Source organism: Tamandua tetradactyla, chromosome 7 (genome assembly GCF_023851605.1).
Source record: "Tamandua tetradactyla isolate mTamTet1 chromosome 7, mTamTet1.pri, whole genome shotgun sequence".
NCBI lineage: Eukaryota > Metazoa > Chordata > Mammalia > Pilosa > Myrmecophagidae > Tamandua > Tamandua tetradactyla.
The window spans coordinates 22,553,204-22,575,958 of NC_135333.1; the positions used below are offsets into that span (position 1 = coordinate 22,553,204).

At 43.0% G+C, this 22,755-nt stretch overlaps 1 protein-coding gene across 1 annotated transcript in view; it reads right to left on the bottom strand.

Moving 5' to 3' along the window:
• Window positions 1-8,174: 8,174 nt before the first annotated feature.
• The window catches only part of NUAK1 (NUAK family kinase 1), a 72,310-nt gene continuing 57,729 nt past the window's right edge, over window positions 8,175-22,755 (bottom strand). The window contains exons 5-7 of the mRNA XM_077168600.1: window positions 17,035-17,154; window positions 14,991-15,123; window positions 8,175-12,698 (exon numbers count right to left, since the gene is read on the bottom strand). Of these exons, the coding sequence (XP_077024715.1) occupies window positions 11,545-12,698; window positions 14,991-15,123; window positions 17,035-17,154 (1,407 nt within the window). The 3' untranslated portion in view covers window positions 8,175-11,544. The remainder of the gene's footprint in view (window positions 12,699-14,990; window positions 15,124-17,034; window positions 17,155-22,755) is intronic.

Consider the following 22,755-nt stretch of genomic DNA (forward strand, 5'->3'; position numbering starts at 1 on the left):
CCTATAGAAAAAAAAAGAAAGAAAATCACAGGGGAACGTGCAAAATGTTTTGAAATGAATGAAAATGAAAACATGTCATATCAAAGATGCAACTTCAGCAATGATAAGGAAAAAATTATAGCTTTCATTGAGTATATTAGAAAAGAAGGGGTCAAAATCAGCAATCAAAGCTTCTTAAAATATAGAACAAGAAAAACAACTAAACCAAAAGTAAGTGGAATAAAATCATAAAGAACAGATACCGATGAAGTAAAAATAAGCAGTCTTTAAATAGGTGATAAGTTCAAAAGCTTATTCTTTGAAAGAAAAAATTGTTAGAATTGTTAAAATTTTATCAAGAGTGAGAAAGGGAGGGAAAAGGAGAAAGAGGAAAGAGAGAAATGAAAGAGGAGTCCTCACAAAAATCCTACAAATTTAATAAGAAATATACTGAAATACTATGAACAACTATATGCCAAAATTTAGACAATTTAGATGCTATGGACAAAGTCCTTGAAAAATATGAACATCAAAACCAACTAAAATAAACAGAAACATGAATAGCCCTATGTCAATTTAAAAAATTAAATTCATATTTTAAAATTTTTCCATAAAGGAAATTTCAGGCCTAGATGGCTTCTCTGGTGAAATCAGTAAGGTATTTAATGAAGAAATAAGCTCGGTCCTAAGCAAACTGTTTCAGACACTAGGAGGGGAGGGAAGATTTTACAATACTTTAAGGCCAGAATTACCCTGATAATATAAGCAGACAAAGGCATTTCAAAAAATAAACTATCTCACATGAACAAAATATTTTTAAAAAACATCAGGAAGAAAGTTGAAGGAAGTATCTAATATCAAGATTTACTATAAAGCTACAGGAACTAATAGAGCATGGTTTCGGCAAAATGATAAAAAAATCAGTGGAAAAAAAAAGCATTCAGAAGTAGACCCACACATCTATGGTCAGTTTCTTCAAAGGTGCCAGGGCAGTTCAATGGGGAAAGAATAGTCTTTTCAACAAATGACTCTCAAACAATTGAAGGTCCGTTTGGAAAAAAAATAAAACTCAATGCTCCCCCCACATAGTACACAAAAATTAAATCAAAATCGTCATGAAGCTTCTAGAAATATAACAAAAAGAATATCTTTGTAATGTTGGTGTAGGAAAAAATTTCTTAGTACCCAAAAAACACAAACCACTAAAAAAAATGGGTGAGATGAACTTTGTTAAAATTTAAAACTTCTGCTTTTCAAATAACTCTATTAAGAAAAGGAAAAGGCAAGCCCATGGACTGAGAAAAAAATATGTGCAAACATATATCTGACCAAAGGACTTGTATACATAAAGAACACTCACAACTCAATAATGAGATGACCACCCAATTTAAAAAATGAGCAAAATACTGACAAGATATTTTACAAAAGAAGATTCGTGTCCAAAAAAGCACATGAAAAGATGCTCAACATCATTAGTCATCAGGGAATTGCAAATGAAAATGACAATAAGATACCACTATATACTAAAAGAATGACTCAAGTTAAAAAGACCAGCAAAGCTAAGGATTGAAAAAAAAAATCAAGCAGATGTAGAACAATTGGAATTCATATACTGATGGCAATAATGTAAAATAATACAGCCACTTTGGAAAACTCTGGGGTTCCTGTAAAGTTAAGCATACATTTACCATATAATCCAGCAATTCTACTCCTAAGTGTTTACTCAAGAAAAATGCTAATACGTATTGATATATAAGGACTTGCACATAAATGTCTGCAACAGCTTTCTTTATAATAACCAGCTGTGCTATGTTCATACAATAGAGTACCACATAGCTATAAAAAGAATTGATCTACAGATACTTGCAATAAGGTGAATGAATCTCAAAAGCATAGTGCAGAGGTAGAGAAACTAGACAAAAGAATACCTACAGTCTGCTTCCATTTATATGAAATGGTATATTACAACCATAGTGATAGAAATCACCACATCTTTAGCCTTAGGAGAATTACTAACCTGATTTGTTGTCCTAGTAGATAAAAATGATATTGGGTACAGAGAGCCCCCTGAAACAGAGGCTGACCTGAAGGATATTTGCAAAATGGTTATTGAGGCACCAACAGATGAGGAGAGATTGAAAGCTTTTGCTCCCATTCAGAAAATGATGACTTTTGAGCATCTTTTTGCTAATGATGATGTGTTTATGGCATGGGGTTTGAGTTGCGATGGACCACTTTTGCTGTGCTTCTCAGTATTTTCATAAAGTTGCTGGCCAGCTTTTATCTCTTGCATATTATCTGTTTGCAGAAATAATTGCAGATCATCAGCAAACAGGTCCGTTTGAGCTGCATTAAGGAAGATCACTAAGACTAACAGGGTCTCTAGAGCAGACTTGTACTGGCTCACTAAGGCCAAATGTTAAATTTTCAGGAATTTTTCTAGCTGGTAGACACCACATTAGTATCTTGAAATTGGCTGTGGTGGGAGTATTCATATCAAGAAAATCAGCAAACCCTATAAATCGGTGCATCTCCTCGTCCTCCCCTACATTCCTACTTCCCTGATCCCAGGGAGCCAGTTGTTAAACATCTTACCAGCACACCACTAAGACTATATAGACCAGTGTTTTTTTGAAAACTGTCTGGCTATGAATTTTAATTTTCAAGAAAAAAATCTTTCAAGATGTATGATTCAGCTAAAATAGAACAGTTTAGGGCAAAGGTTGGGTAAGTTTTCTAAACCCCACCACTCAGTTTTCTTTCTTCCCACTCTCCTTCATTCACGTGGGTATCCTTTAAGGTGAGCCCAAGAACACAATTTGAAAATCACTGCTCTAATCCAACTCCTTCCTTTGAAGATGAGGAAATGGAGCCCAGAAAGGTAAACAATTGGATCAAGATCATAAACACCAAAACTAGGGTTTCCTGACTCCCAACTCAGCGTTGGTGCCTATGTTGGACCAGGACCCCTGACTTCTTTTGTCTTGAAAGGATGATTTCCAATCACTGTTTATGCATCGGATCAGGCAGTGGCAATGCCCAGTACAGATAAAGGATGCAAGCTGATCCAAAGGCCCATAGTAGGGTCGTCACAGCAGTAGTCCCATTCAAGGAATGAGCCTGAGACTGAGAGCAAAGGCAAAGCAAGAGTTCAAGGATGAGGAGAAGACAGAAATGGTTCAGTAGTTGAGGCAGAGGAGCAAAGCAATAGGTCCAGGACTTTGGCTGCAAGCAATGTGTGGCTGATTGGTTATAGTGGCAGGATAATGAATAGATTTGGAAGAATGGAAGATGCAAGGACAAGAAACCATGCCATATGAAACATTAGTCAAAGCACCAACATGTGACTGCACTGGAACTTCGGAGGATAACTTACTTCTTTTAATCTTCCCTTTCACTTAAGAATCTGCTTCTCAATAAGGAACATTCTCACGAGTGCCAACCTAGCCTCCTGGGCCACATTTTCCACTATTCTGGGTCCCGGAAAGAACTGGGCACATTATTATGTTTCTCTAAAAGGGGAGATAAGTTTGCCCCAGCATTCCATACCTCTTTACTTCATCATCAGTGTTTATGTGTTTATGAGAAGACAGCCTAAGAGGGCTCTCTGCCAGGGACCATCTGCATTTCTTAGGGATTGAACCCACAAACATGGCCTCTTTGGGGCTGACCAGCAGGGCTGTTTCAGTGGACTACATCTGGCTTTCTGCTTTTCACACAGTATTTTGTCTGGGCTCCAACGCCTGATGGCTGAAGCTTCTGGAATGCCCGAGGCACTGCTGAATCAGATGTTTTTTAGCTTCAGTGATTCACAAATTCCAATTTGCAGAACTTTCTCAGGCTATGTTTTGGAGCCCCTATTCTCCAGCTGGCTCCAAAATGAACTGGCCCCCACCCTCAGTTTTACTTGATAGTGAGGTGTGCCTCTGGAAGTCAGTTTGGAGTCATGCCTGTGTCATCACCCTGCACTGGGCTTTGAAGACATGGCAATGTTTGACTTTTTGTGTATGATTCAAGTTGCTGCTGCAGTGCCTGACCCCATACGGGTCCTTGCAGCCCAGTCTGACATTGCATGCTTCCATTTGGAACCAAGCAGTTTGCTTTGAGCTCTCAGACTCTGGAAGCAGTGTCCCCTGAGACACAACAGCAGAGGAAAGAGCATGTGGAACCCTGTTGGGAGAGAGCAACTACACAACTTTGAACAGAAGGAACTCAATCCCTGAAGGCCTGCTGTCCCCTCTACTAAGTTCTGAGCCACAGCATGTGGAGTTAGGAAAGCAGGATCAATCCTATTAAATCTGATGGGACTGTATTTTCTAGAACTTGTCACTAATGGTGTACTGGAGAATAGTTGTTCTCCTCTCCGTGCATGTTTGGAGAATGCATTGACTTGGGCCATAGTCTTCATTCCTGATGGTATCTGTCTAGCTCCTGCAAGAAAATGCTGTTTACATGAACAGAGATGAAGACAGCATGAGGCTTATGATCAAGGAGCCAAGCTGAAGTAGGATCATCCCAGCTGCACAACAGAGCAGTTAAGAGCTTGGGCTCCAAAGCCAGTCAGCGGGACCTATATTTGAATCCAGCTCCACATTTAACAGTTGGGTGACTAGAACAAGTTACTGCACTTTTCCAATATTCAGTTTCCTTATCTGTAAGGATGGAGGTAAGGGTATATGAAGAGCATTAAAAGAGATGAAGTATGGAAATGGTAGGCACACTACTGCTCAGTAATTGCTTCATATTAACTACAATTATTTTTCTTGATGCTTTGAGCTCCTCATGGGAAGCAGAAATAACCTGTGGCCAAGACATTGCTAAATGCTCCTTTTCCACTTTTTAAATACACAAGAAGACCATATTTACCAACTTTCCATGCACTTAGAATGGGGTCAAGTGATTGAGCTCTAGCCAGTGGGATCTGGGCAGAAATGATGCATACTACATCCAGGCATGAATTTTGAAAGGTCCTAACTTGTGCTCTCTCTATTCCTCATTTGCAATCTCGAAATGAAAGACTGCAAGATGGGGGAACCACAGGATGGAAGGAGCTTAGATTCAAGGCAATATAACAAAGAGAGTTTCCTGACCTCTTTTATGTTTCATGAGATTAAGAAATAAATGCTTAATATATTATGCTGCTGACATTTCAGTCTTTATTGTTAGTTCAACAGAGCATAGTCTATCCTAATTCACAAGCCAAAATTAGCACAGGAAGTGGATAGAGGAATGAGGGGGTCAGGACAGATTGCATATTTCCAGTCAGGTGGAGATGAGTGGTGCCAGCTTTTCATCGGGAGGAAAATAATTGTCACAGTTCTAAAACAAACTTGATTGTTAATTTTTCACATAATCCCTTACTGGAACCAGACAGTTATTACAGCCCGGGGCAGGTTTTGTGACATGAAAACCTTAGTTTGCACTTTCTGGTCTTCATATAACATCACTGCTGCTCCACTTCTGTGCCCCAAACTTTGCATGACACTGTGAATTGAAAACATCCTCTCCATAAATTTCAGCTAAGTTGGCAATGAATTTCTGCAGCAGACACATGTTCTCATTTAAAATTGCACATCACAGCCTATATCTCATCTGGGGACCACCTGTTGAAGAAAGAAGCCATTGGTAACTAGGAGTGCACAAAGTCATAAATGGTGACAGCCATCCATGTTAGAACATGTGTCGTTAACAAAGTTCCACCCTTCCAGGACCATCATTACCCTGTGACAATGGATCAGAAAGTTACCATATAAACCAGTTTTGAAATCCCCAGGGCCTTTGCACACACTGTTTCCTCTGCCTGGAGTACCCATTCTTCACATAGCTAGTTCCACAGATGCTTTCCCTAACTACTCTTTTCATGGGAAGCATCTGTCCCAACCCCTTAGTTCTCTAACTATGCACCTATCCATGTCCTTCATAGTCCATTTCTTTCCTAGTACTTTTTTACAATCTGAAATTGAAAGGGATTTTGTTTGGTTGTTTGTTGTCTGTTTCTCCCACTATGCCTAAACAACCATGAAATCTACCCCATTTCTAGGTTTCCATGCATATGAGTTAAAAAAGCCCCTGTAGCATTTAATCCAACATCGGCTGGATTTTCTGATACTTATAGCTGAAATCTTAACAAATATGTCTCCTTTCAATGATATTACTACTATTAATCTTCATTAGTATTATCTGTATACATTAAAACTCTTCTATGTGCCAGGCACTGCATTATGTGCTTTATTTCATTTAATCTTCCCAATAACCCTGAAAGTTAGGGATTGTAAATGCTATTTCACAAATGATGAAATTGAGGCCCCAAAGGGCTATCTTGCTGCCATGTGGAGAAAGCCTGCCTAAGAATGAAGCTTACATACAGAGAGAGGGAGAGAAAACGAGGGAGGGCCATCACTTAAATACCTGGGTCCAGCTATACCTGAGACACACCCCTTGGACTTCTGTTACAGGAAACAGTAAATTCGTGTTACTTATCATAGTGTGAGTTGGATTTCTGCCACCCGCAATTGAGTAAGGAAAAAGTGAGCACCATGTAGAAGCTCAATAAATGTTAGTTCTCTTAGTTTTCCTTCTCAGAGTGATCCCTCCCCCTCTAACTTCACCAACCTATTGGTTTACAACATAGCACCACCACTCCAGCCACCCCCATTTCCTCGCTAACTCCTTATATGACACATTTAGCTGTATAAGGTCATGTGCTGCTGTTCTGGATGCAGATTTATGTTTTTCAAGTCTTTTATTACCCTGACATGACAGGCCCATGGTGGCAGGAACACAGCAAGAATTAAGGGCAGTTTGCCTTAAAATGTCCTATTTTTAAAGTCAGTGATCATTCATTGCCTTGTAAGGAAAGGACTATTATTGCTCATTTACATTGAGTTTTATACTCCTCAAGGCAACTTCATAGAAATGCTCTCATTTTTCCTCACAGCTAGTAGAATACTGTCTAATATACCCATTAGACAGATAAGAAAACTGAGGCCCGAAGAGGTAAAGCAGTTTGACTCAAAAGCATTCAGCAAGTCCTGACAGGAACTGGCATCTTTCCCATCTTAGCCCAGCGTGGAAGGCACTGATATATTTATAGGACTCCATTTCCCAACCCTCCCATCATTCCTAGTACCGAGTCACTTTGGCCAATTAAACCACATCACATTTGGATTACCAAATAAAATACAGGATGCACAGTTAAGTTGGAATTTCAGACCAACAATTTTCTAGCGTAAGTATGCCTCATGCAGTATTTGGGTCATAGTTATGCTTAAAAAAAAACATTGTAATTTTATCTGCTAAATCTAATAATGCTACATCAGATGCTCTTCCAGCAGATCAGAAAAGGGATAAAACTAGTAATTCTTTGGAAAGTAGAACTTTCTTTTGCAAGAATCACATGCAAAGGAAAACAGTACTATCCAGTGCAGAGCAAGAGTCTCTAATGTTCGATACTGGGGTTGGGTTTTGACATTACTTGATATTACAGCCAGGATCCAGGAACACCTCAATCTTACCCTATTACTTATTCCTGTTTGTGAAAGCATCCTGGAGGGTCTGTTTGCACAGGGAACAATGGCAAAATGGAACTCAAGATGCCACTTAATTATCAACAGAGCAGCAGCCTGGCCCATTAGTGTATGGCTCATTTGACCTTGGACACTGATCAATCAGCTCAGCAATTTGTCCTTCCTTGGGAGGGAGGGAAGTACCTAGGAAGGGGGCAGACAGAGGAAGCTGAAGGGTCGGGAAGAGAGTAATTGAGTCTTATCTTTTGATGTTTTCTAGTTCAGACTGAAGGAACCCTGTCAATAGTTTCTTTTGGAAACCGGAACTGAGAGCATGTAAATGTGAAAGCATGAGGCGAGCTGAGGTGGGTCACACAATTAGGGGGCAGAACCTCAGGCTGAAAATGGAGGGATAAGAATAAAGCTTGTGTGCAAAGATCAACAGAAAAGGGAGCAGGTATTTCTCTTGGATCCCGCTTCTCCAGGCTTCTCCAGTTCCCGCTTCTAGCTGCATTTCCTCTTCTGAGCACTTCGAATAAATTCCTCTTTTGTGCTTAAGTTAGCTTGGGTGGGTTTCTGTTACTTATAATCATTCTGTCACTTACTTGACTAAGAGAAAAACCACCAAATAAAGAAGCAAGGTCCGAGAAGTTCAGTTCAGTTCATTGCCTTTTATTTAATTTAAAAATAAAAACAGGAACAAAACAAGAAAATAGAAATCAGTTTCCAATGAAAATATAAACACTTTGGGTGGTTATCCAGCTTTTTTTTCCCTGTAGGCTGTTCTGGGCTCAAACCAATCAAATGAGTGAAAACCGATTTTGACTGGAGCCATAAAGCATGTTGCACCAATTAAATTACACCAATATATTATTATAATACCTTTGAAATGCCTTTCAGACCAATAAATAAAAAAGACAAATTCAAATAAAAAAGTCAACTTTTTAGTTACAAAAAAAAAAAAAATTAAATAAAAGTCACAATATGGATTTTTTAAAAAATGTGCAGTCAAGTTTCTCTCCCTCTTTTTTTACCTTCTAGGAATGATACCATGCCAGTAAATCCCTACAGAACATTTCCAGTTTGGCAACAAAACAGTCAGTTGATCATTCACATTTGTACTCAAGACAGCAGGCCTGGGTAAAACTCGCCTGAACTGCACCCCAAAAAGTGCCCCCCATCATCTGAAGAAGCAGCACCTTGTAACAGGGGTGGGAATTCAGATAGTACTTAGCATTTCATTTCACCTGGGGTCTTGGAAGCACTTTCTGAAAACTGATCATGCCTTTGAATTTACCTGTAAAAAGAAGTATAAGTCTACTCCTTTGCAGACATGTAAACTAAGACACTGAAAGACCCACAGAAGCAAGGAAAGGACCAGGAGAGCTGACACAGAATCTCTTGCTTTATCCACTGGGTCATAAAAGTGTCTGTCACTTGTTAGTCCACGGAAATGAATCAAGCATGACTTCGTTGGCTGGGGGATTGGCTGTTAGGGAGGTCAGGGCTGAATCAGGAAGCAGAGGAACTGCTTTGAAGGGATTTTCCCTCCATTCCAAGTTTTTCCTTGCAAGGACAGTTGACACTGCATCCAGAATCAGACGATGTTAGCAGAATGTCAGAGCAAAGCAGGGCCTCAGAGTCTGACTAATCCACCCTTCCAGCCCTCGAGGAAGGGAAAATTTAGTTCCAAAGACACTGTAGTTGTCTAAGGCCACCAGCTCGTTAGCAGCAGACTAGGACTCAACCCCAGAGTCTTTGCATCTTCTTCGAGGCCTTTCTTTGCCACACCGAGTTTGCTAACAGAGAACACACATAAGTTTGGGGGAAGAGGAAAGGGTAGAATGTGTTGTTGTTGTTATTGTTTTAATCATTGTTACCAAAACCTAGAAGGATAGAAAATATTAAACAGGCACACGTCAACAAGTGGGCAGATATTTACCTAAGTCACACTGACAGCTACCAGCCAGGCCAGCTGCCATGTGTGAGAGGCCAGCAGTGTGGCAGAATTGGCTGAGCTGTCTGTTCAGAAAAGGCTGCATAAAATGGAGCAGAGAGTTTAGGACACCCTGCATGCACCCATACACCCCCACCTACAATTTGCTATCTACAGACTTTTTTTTCCCTTTTAACCTCTAGTGGAATTCAGGAAGGAGATGGAATTGAATGAAAGGAAACTGAGCAGTTTCCCACAATACACTGCTCAGCGAAACCTGAAGGAATACACAAGCCAAAGCACCAAAGCTACTGGCAAGGGGAAAACAAAGCCATCTCCTTAGGGAAAGGACAGTTTCATCCAAATTCATGTTGTTAGTGCCATAACGTATATTCTTTTTCATCTCCCTATGAACTCTTGTTTCTTGGTTTATCCAAAGATATCCCCAAGATTAGTGAGTTCTCCTCCTCCTGCAACTGGGTGGTGAGCAGAAGTCAGACCTCTTGAAAGAAGGACTCTTATTGGCTCAGGCCAACGGACTCAGAAGCCATCCCTATGAGACCATTAATTCCAAATCCAGTATCCTGAAGATGTCCCATTGGGGAAGTGAAGTCTTATCACCCATAATCTAGGTATCTAGGAGTGAAACACCTAGTTTTTGTACTTTTTAAGGTAAAAGCCCTGACATACCTTTTTTCTCCCTTTTCCAGAAGCATTTGGATGATTTCTAAGGAAATGTTTCCTCTCCTATATGCTTCCTCCCAATCTACTCTGCCCTTTCAAAATTTTATTCATTTAAATGGATGAAAAGTTGTTTTTCCTCAAGGCCCAGGAGTTCATGTCAAAGTTCAAAATCATAATATAGAACATTTAGATTTGGGAAAAAGCACTCTCTGTCTGACTTTCCTTCACCCATCCAAATATCCCACCTACACACTAACTCTCTGGAAGTCAACTCTTCTGCCTCTGAGAATTCTACACTTGGTGGACAGAGAGATAATTTGCTATTAAACAGGGCACTGGTTGAGCCAGTTAATCCTCTGGTGAACTATGGACAGTGAGCGTGACATCCAATTCAAAGCATTTATGCATGCAGGTGAGAACCCCAGAGGTGGCATTCCAGTTAATACTGAGACGTTAAAGATACTGACAAGTGTGCTTGGCTGGTGTAGATCAACTTCCAATCATCTGTGCACAGACCCCAAAGGGTCCTGGGCTCTACTCTACACTACAGTTTTGACCTCTGATCCCCCCATCTTCTTCCCTATCTATCCCTGGGAGGCTATACATAAGTGCACAGCAGACATCTGGAAAGAAACAGACAGCAAAGAGCTGAAAAATCATTATGGGCTGATTCTGTGTCTTTCAGAGTACAAAGCACTCTTTCTCTGACCAAGGCCTTTGTTCCATTCAGGGTTAAATACCACATTAGCAAATGCCACACTGGTAGGCCTGACAGAGTTAACATAGATCCCACAGGATGCCTTCACCTAACTTCCAGGGCTGAGCCCGAAAAGGATGGCAATGACACAGTGTAAGTGCCATTGCCTCCCTTCCCATCCCCAAGGCAGCCAACACCATTCAATCACAGAGCTCCTTCCCTAGGCAACTGGGTGACCACTACTCAAACCAGCACAGGGGCAGCTGCTATCAATTGATCATTAATGGATGCTGAGATCTACTTGCTTGCCCCAGGCAGTCAGATCAAACTTGCTAATGAGAAGAGGAGCAAACTTTTCAGATTCACTCAGAGCATATGGCCCCTGTTCTCCAGAAGCATTGGATGCCTTCTAGGGAAATGCTCCCTCTCCCATATGCTTCCTCCCAGCCCACTATATGCCAGCCAACACCACCTCCCTTGGACAGCCGGTTCTTTGGGAGGTGGCATAATGCAAATGCCAGTTAGGACCCAAATTCTGACTAGCAGTTGGCAGCACTGGCAGAGAGCCTACTTCTTCCTTTTAGGTGCTGGCTCAAGCTTGCAAGCTTGGCCAACTGAGATGGCACCCATCCTTTTTCAGTCTATTGTCATGGCCAGCAAAGAGTTAACCAGCCTGCTGGTGCAAGTCACTGCTCCCGTTCCTCCCTCACGCCCATCTCCAACCCACCCCACGCCTTGGTGAGCTAGTTGAGCTTGTTGCAGATCTCCAGCGCTTTCTTGTAGACCTGAGTCACGTCATCCATGTCCGTGAGGAGGGAGAAGCTGCTGTCTCCCAGCCGGTTCCGGTACCGCTTCAGGTACTGGGGCCGGGGCCGGTTCTGGAGCCGCTCAAATTCCTGGATCTGGAGGAAGTTTTCGGCAGAGACACAACTCCGGATGCGCTGGCGGGTGGGACGATTCTCCTGCAAATCCAACAAGTCAAAGGAGTCACTGGACAGAACACTGTCATCACTGATGACACTGGAAGGCCGGCTGTAGCTCCGGGAGAGGCCCTCGGCCGGGACGCCAGGCTCCGCCAAGGATTCCAGTGTGGGCATTTCGGGGCCAAGGAGGGCCGGGTCCAAGGTGCCTGTGGAGTACTTGCTGCTGTGTTTCAAGATGCCCTTCCTCCGGCAGGAGAGGCTGTGGGAATTCACCCTGGCTGGGTCCGGGGGGCTGGGGGAAGGGATGCTGTCACCCATTCCATCATTATTGTCCAGCAGCTCGGAAGATTCGCTCCGCTCCGGGGAGGAGTAGTAACCCGACTCCCTCTGCTGGGTCTTTTTCAAGATCCCTTTCTTGGGCACCGTGGCCGACTGTTTGGGGCTGAGTGTACCTGGCACCTCTGCCTCGGGGGAGCTGGCGAGGGCCACACCAGTCCGGCACAGTTCCTGCTCCAACTTGAAAGCAGAGGGTAAAGCAGGACCAACAACCCCTTCGATGAAGCCAGTGCTGTGGGAGCGATGCTCACTGTTGCTTCGTTTCTTCAGGATCCCCTTGGGCCTCTTGGAACTCAACTTGGATGGACTTTCAGGCACCGTGTCCGGGCTGGACTGGACAAAGTCGTTCTCTTTCTTGGACTTCTTCAGGGAACGCTGCCGCTCCAGCATGACCTCCGAGGCACCGGGTTTGGCCAGGCCTTTAACTTTGGCTTCTGCCTCGGCCTGCAGCCCAGTGGAACGGTGGTGCCAGTCGATAATCCGAGCCAAGAGTGGGGACTCGGAGTCGCGAAGGGCATCGCAGTCACACACGCTGCTCTTGTAGCCCCAGTTCACCCACCAGTGGTTGGCAATGTCCTCAATGGTGGCCCGGCGGTCGGGGTTCACCATCAGCATCCACCGAATGAGTCCTCGAGCATCTAGAGGGCAAAGGGCAAAACAAACGTTGCATACACAGAAGCATTTGGCTGTGCGACCCTCTAAGAGGGCTCACAGAGACACACTCACTTCAGGAAGAATCGAACTGGGGTCCTGGTTCAGCACCTACTGAGCAAGGAGCCAGAGTCTTCCCGATTGTACATCAAAAGCACAGTCAGGGCTTCTATCTTATATCCATAGGCACGTGCACTATCAAACCTCAGCATGTTTTCTATATTAGTGAAAGAATATCACGGAGCTACTGACCTTTCTGTCAACTTGGATCTTTAGAAACTGAGGAAGGCTGGGTAACAGAGAAAGAATCCCAGGCCTGACCCTGAGCAGGGCCTTGCTATTCCTTTGGTGGAAATGATTTTTCTGAAAGGGAAAGCAGGTGCAGACTGCCATGGATTTCTTGATTCCTCCAAAGGTAACCTCACCTAAACATACCACACTCATTGTCACTGTGCCAGCACAAAAGGGAAATTGGGGGCTGAGATGGAGAGGGAAGAGCTGTTCATCAAAGAGACAAGGACAGAGAGGGATGCAGAAGAGTCATAAGCCAATGGGTCAGATTGCACTTGCTCACCTGACATATTTGGGGAGTGAGAGAGACCACAGCCTGAGGGCTTCCATAGATTCTGACACACCCAGTCCCTTCCCTCTCTGACATAAGCCATATCCCACTGAGCTATCGGATCAGAGATCTCATCTATATCTGCCACCAGTTTATAGCCCATCTGAAACTACCTGCAAATTTCTGCCATCAGGAAATCAGGGGAAAGCCTGAAGGGGGCAGTTGAGGAGGCTGCAGGAACCAATGCTCTCTCACAGCTGGTGAATTAACTTTTAAGATCAAACTGTCTTCAGAGTTTAATTGGAGTTGAATTCTGTCCTGGGCTAGCCTCCAGCTAGCTGGCAAAGGCCTGGCAATGGGGACTGGAGTGAGCTGCACCCCTGAGAAGTCACAGGGCGATCATTCATTCAGTCATTTGATAACTATTACCAAGCCCTTACAATGTGCCAGGAACTGCAGTGGCACCAGTTAGCTGGGGACACAAATAAAGCTACCATAGAGATCACCCTGAAATTTCTCCCAAAACATACTGGCTTATTGAAAAAATAAATTTTAAAATATACATATGCATGCACACACACACGCACAGAGCCCAGCCCATGACTTTCATTTATATGAGAATCTGCCTATTCACTAAAATGCACAGGGCACACCCGTGGCTTTCACAGGCATTCTTAGACATATTCACGGGCAAAGGGTAAAAATTCCCAGCTGCAGTCACACAAAGCTGGTTCAGTATTCATTAATTTATTGTTCCAAGGGACTTTATAGAACATAACTACTGCTAATAGCAAGAATCGACTTGTAAACATATATATATGCACAAGTGCATGGTAAGTCCCTATCTGAAAAGCCCGAGGTAACAGTAAGGTGTTACCTTACTGTTTCCAAAGATGATCACCCGCATGCACCTTCCCTGTACATGCACGATGCTCTTCCATCAGGAGATGGAGTTCATGACCTTGATGACTTTGACTAACAGAACATGGCTGAAGTGATGTTCTCTGGCTTCCAAGGGCAGATATTAAGAAGGTCTGGCAGCCTCTTGGAGCCCTGAGCTGCCAAGTAAGGAGAAGAGAAACCAGGAGGAGACAGCTCAGGGCGCGAGGGGCTGCAAAGAGGAACACTGGACTCAGCCCCAGCAGCAGGTCCGCTGCCGTCCGATTACAACTGTAGAGGAAAGCTCAAGAAGACAAGAGAGCCCCAGCTGACTCACAGACTGAAGATAGGATTGCATGGTTGTTTAAAGCAGTTTGCGTCTTTGAGAAGAAAGGGGCTAGAGTTGTTAGGCAGCAACAGATAATGAAATAGTGCTATTATGCAATCCCTTGCATTGGGGGTTCAGTGGTGAATGAGACTAGCAGGTGCTGCCTTCAAGGCACTTCCAGTGGGCAGGAGCATCGGGGTTATATGTCAGTATGGACCACACGGGATTTCATATAATATATTTTCCAAAATTTTACTCTATAGCTAAGAAACTGAGGTCCAAAGAGGTTAAGAGAATTGCCCAAGTTCACCCAGCAAGCAAGCAGGACTCCTAGCTTTGAAAATTTCTCTTGAATAGGTATAGGCTTTGACAGAAGACAAAAATCTGGGGAAAAGAAAGAGGGAAAGTGGAAGACTCCTTAAAGTGTATTAAAATACACGTAGGAAGTGTGTGAGAGGGCAGGCCAGCCGACCCTCTCCCCTCAACCTCTGACCCTCCACAGGAACGCACCTGAGGGCTGCGTGGGTTCCCGGTACTCTCCGCTGCTGATCTGTCGAATGAGGTTTTTGTGATCAAAACCGTCGAAGGGCATTGTTCCATAAACGAGAGTGTAAAGCAACACGCCCAGGGCCCAGCTGTCCACCTGGAGCAGAGAGACAGGACATATAGGAGCTGGGGAAACAGATTCCTGGGATGCCTTTCAAACCATCAGCATCTCAGGGTAGGCAGTCACCCCCAACACCCCCGAGAGTTTAATTTAGCACCTGGCAGACAGATTCCCACCACAGTCTGACAACTGCTAGGTAATGCAGCTGGAACCTGCTATAGAGCCCAACTATTTCATTTTGTGCAGAGACTCAGAGTCCCCACCTATATAAGAACTTTTGTAAATAGATGATCTTACGTGATCCTCACTACTACTTTGTGAAGCAGGTAGAGCCTGGATTATTTTGCAACCCCATTTGACAGATGAGAATACTAAGGCACAAGGGAGCTAAACAGCTTCCCCTGAGGTCCCACACTAGTAAGGGAGGCAAGATCTGGATGCAGGGCTCTTCACCCCTTATCCTGGAATCTTTCTATTACATGGAATCAGTTCCTTTCTGCACCTTCTTCAAATGGATTGGGGTTTGCAAACTCAAATGCTTACAAGGCCCAGGCAGATTACAAACACGAACAAAGCAGGATTCAGGGTACAACACAGAGTGATGGCAACAAACTGTAGAGTGTGTTCACCCATTTTATGCAGGCACAGAGACAAACTGTAGTGTGCATTCACCCATCTTATGCAGGCAGCTTCTCCCAGGCTAATTGCTATCACATGTACACCCAGTACTGTTAGATCCTTGGGTTTTTCCAGAGAAGTCAGAAAACAGATTTTTATGTGAAACTCCCAATTATTAAATGCTTGCTCAGTTAAAAAAAAAACCTAATGTGGCCAAATAAAACATGTTTGCTGGCCAAATCATAGGCTGCCAGCTTGTAACTTCGGAAACAGATCATCAAAGATCAAAGACACATTCATTATCTACCGTAAACTTACAGCGTCAAGTTTCTACAATTTTATAAATTGAATCCTAAGCTCCTCCCTTAAATTCTTATTTTAGAAAGACTTTCTCTTTCACTGTAATTGGTAGAGGCTCTTGGCATTCTTCTCTTCACCCTCCAGCCCTGCCCCCAAATGCTCTCAGATAAATATTTGCAAGAAAACATTTCAACACACTGAACAGCTGCTATTTAAAGAATACTGAGTAGATGAATCCCTCTGTAAAGAGAACCATTTTTTTTGAAAAGGAATAATCACTCTGCAAATCATCTATTTTCAAATAATATTTCCACATAAACATGTCTTAGTAGTGGTGGCCCTGATAGCTTGAGGCATGTAAGAAGAATATATTTCTCATGAATTTGAAGGTGCGATTAAAATATACGTCCTTAGTCAAAAATATATGCTGTGAAAAATGCAAAAGATATTCAGTGACATTGGAGGGGGGGACTTTTGTTTGTTTTGTTTGTTTTACTACAACAGGGAAAACCTAAAAATAATTTGAAAGTCCAAATTAGGGAAGTGATTTAATTAAATTATGGTGTAATCATATAATAAAACATTATGTAATCATTAAAACTCATGTTTTAAAATAATTTATTCAGAAAATGTCATAATATAATATCTAATAAAAAGCAAGATATATATACATAGACACACATACATAAGTATATACATATATATATATAAAATGATCTCAATCAGTTTTTAAATGCCAAGATCTATACTGGATAAAAGTCTGAAAAGAAGTCACAAAAATGTTAAAAGAGGTTCTCTCATATGGGGTTTGCAGGTAACTTTTATTTTCTTTTTAGCAGTTTGGGTTTTCTGAATTTTCTCCCAGGTGCATGTACTGCTTTTATAATCATATTAAAGAAAGGTTTTATTTGCTTGATTGCTTTAGGGAATTTTGTCTCGTTTCCCTTTTCCAATCCTTGCCCTCTTTCCTCTCTCTTCCCCGATCACACACATACACACAAATACACACACACGAGGCCACCCACTCACCTCTGGCCCTCGGTAAGGTCTCCCATTGACAATTTCAGGAGATGCGTAGAGTGGGCTCCCACAAAACGTTTGCAAGAACTTGTCCTTCTGATACAGGTTGGAAAGCCCAAAATCAGCAATCTGCAAAGAGAAGCAAGACCCAGGGAGGCTCGTTAGTGATCGGTCAGTGTCTACATTGGTTGAACTCACAGCACATGGCCCGGAGAACAGCTAAGGGGCACCTGGGTAGATGCGTCAGCTGAGCAGCCACCTTCTCTCCAGCCCTCAGCCTTTATAAAAGGTTTATGCCACATCACCCGCCAGCATTTCCCTCAACACACTCCTTGGCATTCCACCGCAATGCCTTCTGCCAGATCTCTTTCCTACATGCACTGTCACTCACTTGGTAGTATTCTTTACACAGTCTCTCTATTTTTAACTACATTTTAAACCAGCCCGAAGGAATCAGTTACAAAATCGTGGACTCGATGCTTCTGGTGGACACGAAAGTGTATACCTATTAATTTAAAATTTCCCCATCAGTGTGCCACCTAAAATCACACTGCATCCATGTCACACTTGGGAAAACCCTGACCTAGGGAAAATACAACACCCTATGACCCACCCACGCTCCGACTGGAACTATATTTTGCCCGCTTTTGGACAAGATGATATGGACTCAAGCATGGGTTTTGGGTCATCATAATTCAGCCCAAACTCTGCCACCTGCCGTCTGTGTGACCTTGAGGAAGTCACTTAGCTACTCAGAGCCTCAGTTTACGCCTCCATGGTCCTTGCCCTGAAATCTACAATCTCTGCCCTATTCTGGGTCACAGGGTTATTGTGAGAAAAACAATAAGGGGGGAATTAATCAGGATGGGCCATAAGTGTGAAAGTGCTTTCTAACCTTCAAAAGATACACAAAGTTTTTACCTAACCTTGCTTCTGTTTTAGTACGCAGCCAGTCTGTGGAGTCATTTTCCTCCTCCTTTGCCTTCTTAAAGAGTTTTATTTAGTGTCCTCATTTCTCCCCATTGGCTACTTTGTTCTATGTCTATATTCTCTTTCCCTAACAGAGCATGAGTCCCTGAGGTGGGTTCCATGTTGTCCTCATGTTTGTGTCATCATTATTTGGTACCTGTCCCCACTCAAAAAGTACCTGCCACTGGAACAGGCATTATATTTTGAAAAGCTCAAGGTAATCAAAAGATGCATAAAAATAATAGTAGTAATAGTATTACAAGTTACCACTTACTGAACACCTTCCAATTATCAGCCACTGTTCTAAGCACTTTTCATCCTCTACTTTAATCCTACCAAAACCCCCATTTTACAGAAGAAGAAACTAAGGTTAGGGAGATTAGGTTACTCATCCAAGGAGGTGTAATTAGTAAGTGGCATTGCAAAGCCCTGTGTCTCTACAGCTTCAAATCACGGTCCAACATGCCCCTGGGTTTTCTGCACGTTTCTCTCTAGTCTAAATCAGCCTCATGAACTGAGCCAAGGAAGGTTTTTGCCCTTCTCCAAGCTGATTTCCATTTGAGGCTTATAAACAAGCTGGGTGATTCACATGTCCAGTGAGCAGCCCAGCCCCCATAGCATAGAAGCTCTGCTTTGAAAGCTGCCCCCAGAACAAGCTTACTTTGTAAAAGTCATCCCTGAATGGATAGAATGTCATTGAAAGCAGCTGGTATACAACCGCCCTCAGAAAATGTATTCTCAGGGCTCAGACTGCACTTATTTGCCCTGAATTGCACCTTTTTATCAAGGCCCCTGACTCATTTGCAGAAAGGCCCATCAATCAGATCGGGCATGGAATAGCTTCAGCTCTGGAGCATCCAGAAAAGTCGCCAGGCTTCACCCTCCCTCTGGCAGCAGCGAAGGCAGGAGCTGATCCTGCATGGTGAGCATCCTGAGGAACATACAGTCCTACCAGCTTCTAGATTCACACATGTATGAGAGGTACCGCCTGCAGCCACCTTATAAAAATACCAGCATGCAGGGCAGTGCAACGGTGGCTCAGTGGTAGAATTCTTGCCTGCCATGCCAGAGGCCTGGGTTCAATTTCCGATGCGTGCCCAAGCCAAAGCAAACAAACAAACAAAATACCCGCATGCAGACATGCACTCGCACACACGTACACGGGGCATTTTCACACCAGCAAGCTCCAGGTCCAGGCATTGCTGTTTCCTTTGTATCCTGTCTAGAGCAGCATGCTTATGTTCTGGGCCACTCACATCCTCACGGACTGATGTATATCAACCTCACCCAGTAAAACTGTCATTGCCGCTAAGACAAGATTAATAGAAATCTAGATTAGTCCCTGGTCTTGGCACTTCAACAGAAAAGCAACATTAATCAACCCACACACAGGGTTCTCAAACCTTGAGCCATTCAAACTTGAGCTTCATCTCTAAGATTTAATAATGCATGGAGCTTATGTTGACTATTGAGAGTATCAGGGGAAAGGACCACTGGTTCCCCAACCTCTCAGAAGCCTCAGTTTCCCCATCTATAAAATGGGGATGTGAACAGAACCCGCTCCCACAGCATCACTGAAGATTAAATGACATCAAGTGTGCAAAATGCTTGGAACAGGAATTGGTGGAGAGTTGGAGGTCAATAAATATTTGCTTCCCATCTTTAAATCCAGATAGTCAACTTAATTAACATCAGATACTAGAAACAGGGTTTACCTCAACATCAGGGACTCACAACAATGAAGGAATAATAGATGGTTTTACATGCTGAATAGTTAGAGGAGTAAATAACTTTTGAGAGAGACCCATCTTTTCTCAATTCTCTTTTAGTCATCTGGATTAAGTCAAGGAGAAGGTCTCAGTTGGACTCTGGCTTGTCTTTAGCATTTTACATTCAACAAAGAGAAGAGACCTTGGGCTCAGAGCCTGTGGCATGAACCAACATCGAGCTAGAATTTAATAACACTTGTTTCCATTATATTTACTATGAAGCTTATCTTCTATAAGAGAACCAGTAAGTTATATTGGTTTTCCCATTTAAAATAATTACATAAGGCTTCTTCTTCAAATAAATATAACTCTAAGGAGTGTGTTAAAATAAATAAAATATTAAGTACATTAGCACAGATACTAGAAAAGGGTAAAAAGTATGAACACAGTGAAAGAAAAGCCAACATTTGGGAAGTACTGATTTAAACATAATAACACAAACAAAAAAAATCAAATCCCAGAACTGGTTTTAAGCTGAAAGAGTCCCAGTGAGATGACCTAACCCAGCCCCTCATCCTGTACGTAAAACCACTGAAAGCCAGAAGACTTAAGAAGCTTTGCCTTCTGAAGGGTCAGGAAGACCGAGAGAAGTACACACAGCAAAAGGGTCTTTTCAACTTGTACAATTTCTCTGCAGGAAGCCTTCAGTTGTGTATTGAGACTGACTTGCTGACAAGAAGGCTACCAGGCTTTGCTTTTATAGTATTTAGCTGATGCAACTGGTAACCTTTGTTGCAAGGTACATAGTTTGCATTTCTGCAGACGGCGATTATTCCCCTGCCACTATTGGTTCAGAGCCACCCTCTGTCCCTGTCCTGCCCTGTTCGGTTCAGTCTTGCCTCGGAAAAGGAATCCGGGATATCAGCATTGGTGTCCTTAATTTTTAAGGTATTTGCTGTAATCACACCTTTCTAAAGGTGTGCCTCGCTGGAGGAAAATCTGAGTGAGAAAGGAAAATTAGGAAATGATTATTTACATTCCAGAAGGATGAACCTCAGGTCACCGTGAATAACGAGCAACCCTGATGAGAAAGGAAGCATCCGCTTTATGACGACTAACCGCTAGAAAAGGACGGTGTTGACAATGACATAACAGGAAAGAATCTGATGGTCATTTAGAGTGTCTAAGAGGCGGGGTGGTACACTGGACAGATCAGAGGCTTTGGAGCCAGAAAAGCATGGGGTTGACCGGAGCCTTCCCATTACTGGTGGAGTGGTGGGATCTGACAAGCCGGTCAATTTCCACATCTGAAAAATAACAGAACCCACTGCGTAAAGGTGTCGAGAGGACTAGCAAACATTGCATGGGAAGCCCCTCAAAAGGCCCTGGCAGACTCTATAAATTACAACTTGTTTGGCTGATTCAACAACTGTTTGCTGGGCCAGACAAATTTAGGATGGAAAGCACTCAGAGCCACTGCCCACTAAAGAACCCAGAGAAATTACAATCATCCGTCTTGGTAATAAGCTACTCCAGCATGAGAGGTTGCTCCGTGAGACAGGAAAAGTAAAGGATGTACAGTTGGAAGACTTGAATTCAAACCAGGCCTCACCTCTTCCAGCCATCTAACCTTAGGTGTGTTATTCCATCTCTCCCAACTTCACTGTGGTCCAGGGACCAGCGGCAACGGCACCAGCTAGGAGCGTGCTGGAAACACAGACTCTCAGGTCCCACCCACCCCCAGCCTACTGAATCAGAATCTGCACTTTTCATAAGATTCCCAAGGGGATTCATATACACGTTAGCCATTCTGAGTCTGGGTTTCTTCATTTGTAAAATGGACTTAATAATTTAAGCTACCTGGAAGGGCTGATATGCATCGAATGAATCAATGGACAGAAAGTGCTTAAAACCATCCCTAGCTACAGCAGGCTTTCAATAAATGTTAGCTATTACTACTTAAACCTTCCTGAGTGTCAGTCTCCTCTGCTGGAAATTGGAATTGCAGTAACACCAACCACAGTTGAAATCTTAAGTGAGAAAATAGTAATAGCAGTATTGCTACATGCCAAGCACTTTATACATATCAACCTCTTAAATCCTCCCAATACCCGATGAGATGAGTACTATTATTACTTCCATTTTGCAGGTGAGGAAACTGAGGCCCAGCAGAGTTTAATGGCTTGCCTGATATTCTGGTAAACAGCTTCATTGCCTGTAAAGCTCAACATAAAAGAGTTATTGCTCTAATGGTGGCTGATGAAGAAATAAGCTTTCTGCTCTCAGGAAGACATCAATTCCATCAGGAAGACACACTCCATAGCTCCTTTCCAGCCCTAGAGTTAATTGCTATGGCTTTACCCTCGACAGCCTCACTCCTGAGTTGTCAGAAAGTAAAGTTAGGGAGTGGAACAATGAGCAGAAGTGAGTGGGGTCAGCTTTTATCTTCAGAAAATCTAAGCTTACGCTGCCTCTCTGGAGAGACTCGAAGTTACCAACCCGAAGCAATCTGGAGAAACTCTTAACTATGGCAGCATCCAAGAAGCAGCCTTTCAGGAGATACTAATGAGCAAGCCAGTTCCAACACACTGCTCTGGTATCCCCACGCATTTGCTCCAGCCACCGCAACTCAGCCAGCCTGGCCATCAGCCACCACCAGGGACAGCTGTCTGCAAGCCTGCCTACTAACTAGGTAAGATTGGCTAAAGTGAGAACCAAAGAGTACCCTTGTGAGACACTCTCTTGGATTCAGGACAAACTTAGGTGGTAGTGGTAAAGGGTATAATGTATCTAGTGTTGGCCTTTAGAGTCCAATAACCATGGGCTTGTATCCAGTCCCATCACTTCTGAGCTGTGGGAGCTCCTCATCTGTAAAATGAGGGCACTCAGACCCACTTCCCTGGAGATATTTTGAGGACCAAACAAAATAAGGCATGTGGAAGGTCTGGCACAGGGCTCTGGCTTCCAACAGGGGTTCAGGAAATGCCAATCCTTCTCCAGCCTTCAGACCTATTCCCGCGCTTAACATTCCTTCCCCCTTGAAACGCCACCA